General features: G+C 41.7%; 1 protein-coding gene across 1 annotated transcript in view; it reads right to left on the bottom strand.

Annotated features, from left to right (window-relative positions):
* The window catches only part of LOC138017500 (uncharacterized), a 2904-nt gene extending 506 nt beyond the window's left edge, over positions 1-2398 (bottom strand). The window contains exon 1 of the mRNA XM_068864567.1: positions 1-2398. This exon is cut by the window's left edge and continues 506 nt beyond it. Coding sequence (XP_068720668.1) covers positions 1-2398 — 2398 coding nt within the window.
* Between the last annotated feature and the right edge of the window lie 102 nt (positions 2399-2500).

Genomic DNA, 2500 nt, shown 5'->3' with positions numbered 1-2500 from the left:
TTCCATTGTCATCACTCTGATCAGGTACTTCCTCTGCAAAACCTTTCTCTACATATTCGTTGATCGCTGTTTTGTAAGCCTTAGCTTTCACAGGGTCTTGCCTTAACTTTCTTTCAACACTTTCCAGGCGTCTCAAAGCTTGTGCATAATTACTTTCTAGCTTTGGAGGATCTCGTTTCCATGGTAGTCGCACCTCATAGTTATGTCCATCAAAGTTCAATCCTCTATTGAAGTCAGCAACAGCACATTCTTCCTCTTGTGACATAGCAGGGTCCTCGATCTCTGCAATACCAATTGATTCCAGTTCCCAGAATCTTTTCAATGTTTCGTTAACTCCACCGTTTTCTACAACTGTCAGCATGGATGAAGTTTGTCTTGATTGGCGTTTTACTTGTCCCGTGACAATCCAGCCGAGGCAAGATTCCACAGCAACAAGTGACTCCCTGGAACTACCTCTCTTACAGACCCCAGTCACAAATGAGTAGTAGTGGTCTGCACCAATAAGAACATCTACTTGAACTGAACCACGAGGATAACTGTCTGCAAGAGTTAAGCCTTGAAGATGAGAGTTCTTATGGAAGTCCATCTGTACTGGCCCGAGAGGATTACAAATTTTGGAAATAGAAAGGGCCTCTATCTCCATCTTTGAATCTCCCTTAATTGGTGAAAGGGTAAATTTCACTCTTTGGAATCTCTTCGTTTCGCTGGTTTCCCCACCTAGCGTTGTGACACTTAATAGCTCTGAGGGACCTTGCAGGTCAAGGGCCTCTGCAATGTTCTTTCGTATATACGAACGTTGACTCCCTGAATCTAGTAAGATACGGACTGTCATTTCTTGACCCTTAACAATTAACCTGGCCAATGCTGTCGGTAGGAGTGTTTCTCTCATAGGTAATGCAGGCTTAGTTGAAGCCAATCCACTTAAACTAGTGTTGCTTAGGTGCCGAGGTGTAACAACTGACTGCTGCCCATGCAATAACCAGTGATGTCGGTGACCACAATTCGCTACAGAACACTTAGGATGGCGACAAATTCTGGAGAAGTGCTTGTGGTTGCTAGGTTTTAAACAATTGAAACACAGTTTGTTCTCTTGCACTAGTTTCCATCTGCCATCAAGTGATTTTTCATTAAACATTGGGCAATTTTGTGAGTCATGATCTGCCTTGCAGAAATTACAATTTGGCTGTGTTGGAGGGCGTGTTTCACCAAGTAGTGCAGAAGCAGTATACATCTCATTCTCACCACCCATTTTGGGAGATGAAGACTTTCTTCGGTTTTCTTTACCTTTATCAAAACTGTGATTGCCTGGGGCGATGTTCCCATTTGAACTTCTTTCTCCTGCTTCTTTGGACACAACTTGTCGGTTAAGAAATTTAAAGAACAATTCAAGGCCTATTTCATCTTCTTGAGTGTCTGCAAGTGTCAACTCCCATTTTTCCAATAACTGAGGTGGTAACTTTGTCTCAAAAAGGGGTAACAAAATACATCCATGGTTCATTGGATCTTCTCCAAGAGCCTCCAAAGCTCTAGTTCTGTTCATAAAGGTATCATAGAGATCTCTGAGGGAGGATGCATTAACAACTGACCTAGCATCCATCTTGATGACAGATTTCACTAGAAATGAGATGATCATACGTTTTCGTTCATACCTGTGTTTAAGGCATTCAACAGCTGCTTCATAATTTGCTCCGGTTACTTCATATCCGTCTATTGCTTTCAAGGCATTTCCAGTTAGCACCGAGCGTAGATAAGTAAACTTCTGAACATTTGGTAAATCAACATTGTTATGCACTGCAGCTTCAAACTGATCCCAGAAGTTTTGAAATTTCAACACATCGCCATTAAACTTTGGCAACTCAATTCTCGGTAATTTCAGATTTGAGGATACACGACTGTCACTGTATGCAATATCCTTCGAGGAGTGATCTCCCACATCGCAATCTTTATTTAGGAATTCATGAGCAGCATCCACAGCTTTATCTACTTCACTCAGAATTTTTCCCCATCTTCGGAGTTCCTCCTCCATCATATCCTCTGCAACAAGCGCGATTAATTCATTTCTCAGTTGAAGATAATTCTCACGGTACACAGTTAGCCTTTCAATTCTCAACTGCACTTTGATTTTGTTGCTTGCATTTTGACTTAGATACAAAATATCCTGAATCAACGCATCCATATCCATTTGCAAGGCTCTGGCTTTACGTCTAATCGAACTAACCTCCTGAATTTCAACTTCACTTTTCACTTGAAGAGGTTCCTTCGAAGCCTCGGCGAAATTCGAACCTTCCTTTAATTCTGGTGCAATGAAATTTGACTTCGAATCACGCTGAGCGTTCACTAACCTTTCCAGTAAGCCTTTTCTCTTTCCAGTAGTCGGCAATCCCTTTTTTCCAAGCATTTCACGAATTTGAGTGAGAGTTGAGATAAGTCTTCCATTTTGCTTGAGGAACCGGTGGCCATGTGGTTGCAACTGATGACCTTGCAAAGAATTACAAATTTA

This window comes from Montipora capricornis, chromosome 9 (assembly GCF_036669925.1).
Source record: "Montipora capricornis isolate CH-2021 chromosome 9, ASM3666992v2, whole genome shotgun sequence".
Taxonomy (NCBI): domain Eukaryota; kingdom Metazoa; phylum Cnidaria; class Anthozoa; order Scleractinia; family Acroporidae; genus Montipora; species Montipora capricornis.
The sequence above is the reverse complement of the archived record's forward strand: the minus strand, read 5'-3'. Positions and strand labels throughout refer to the sequence as shown.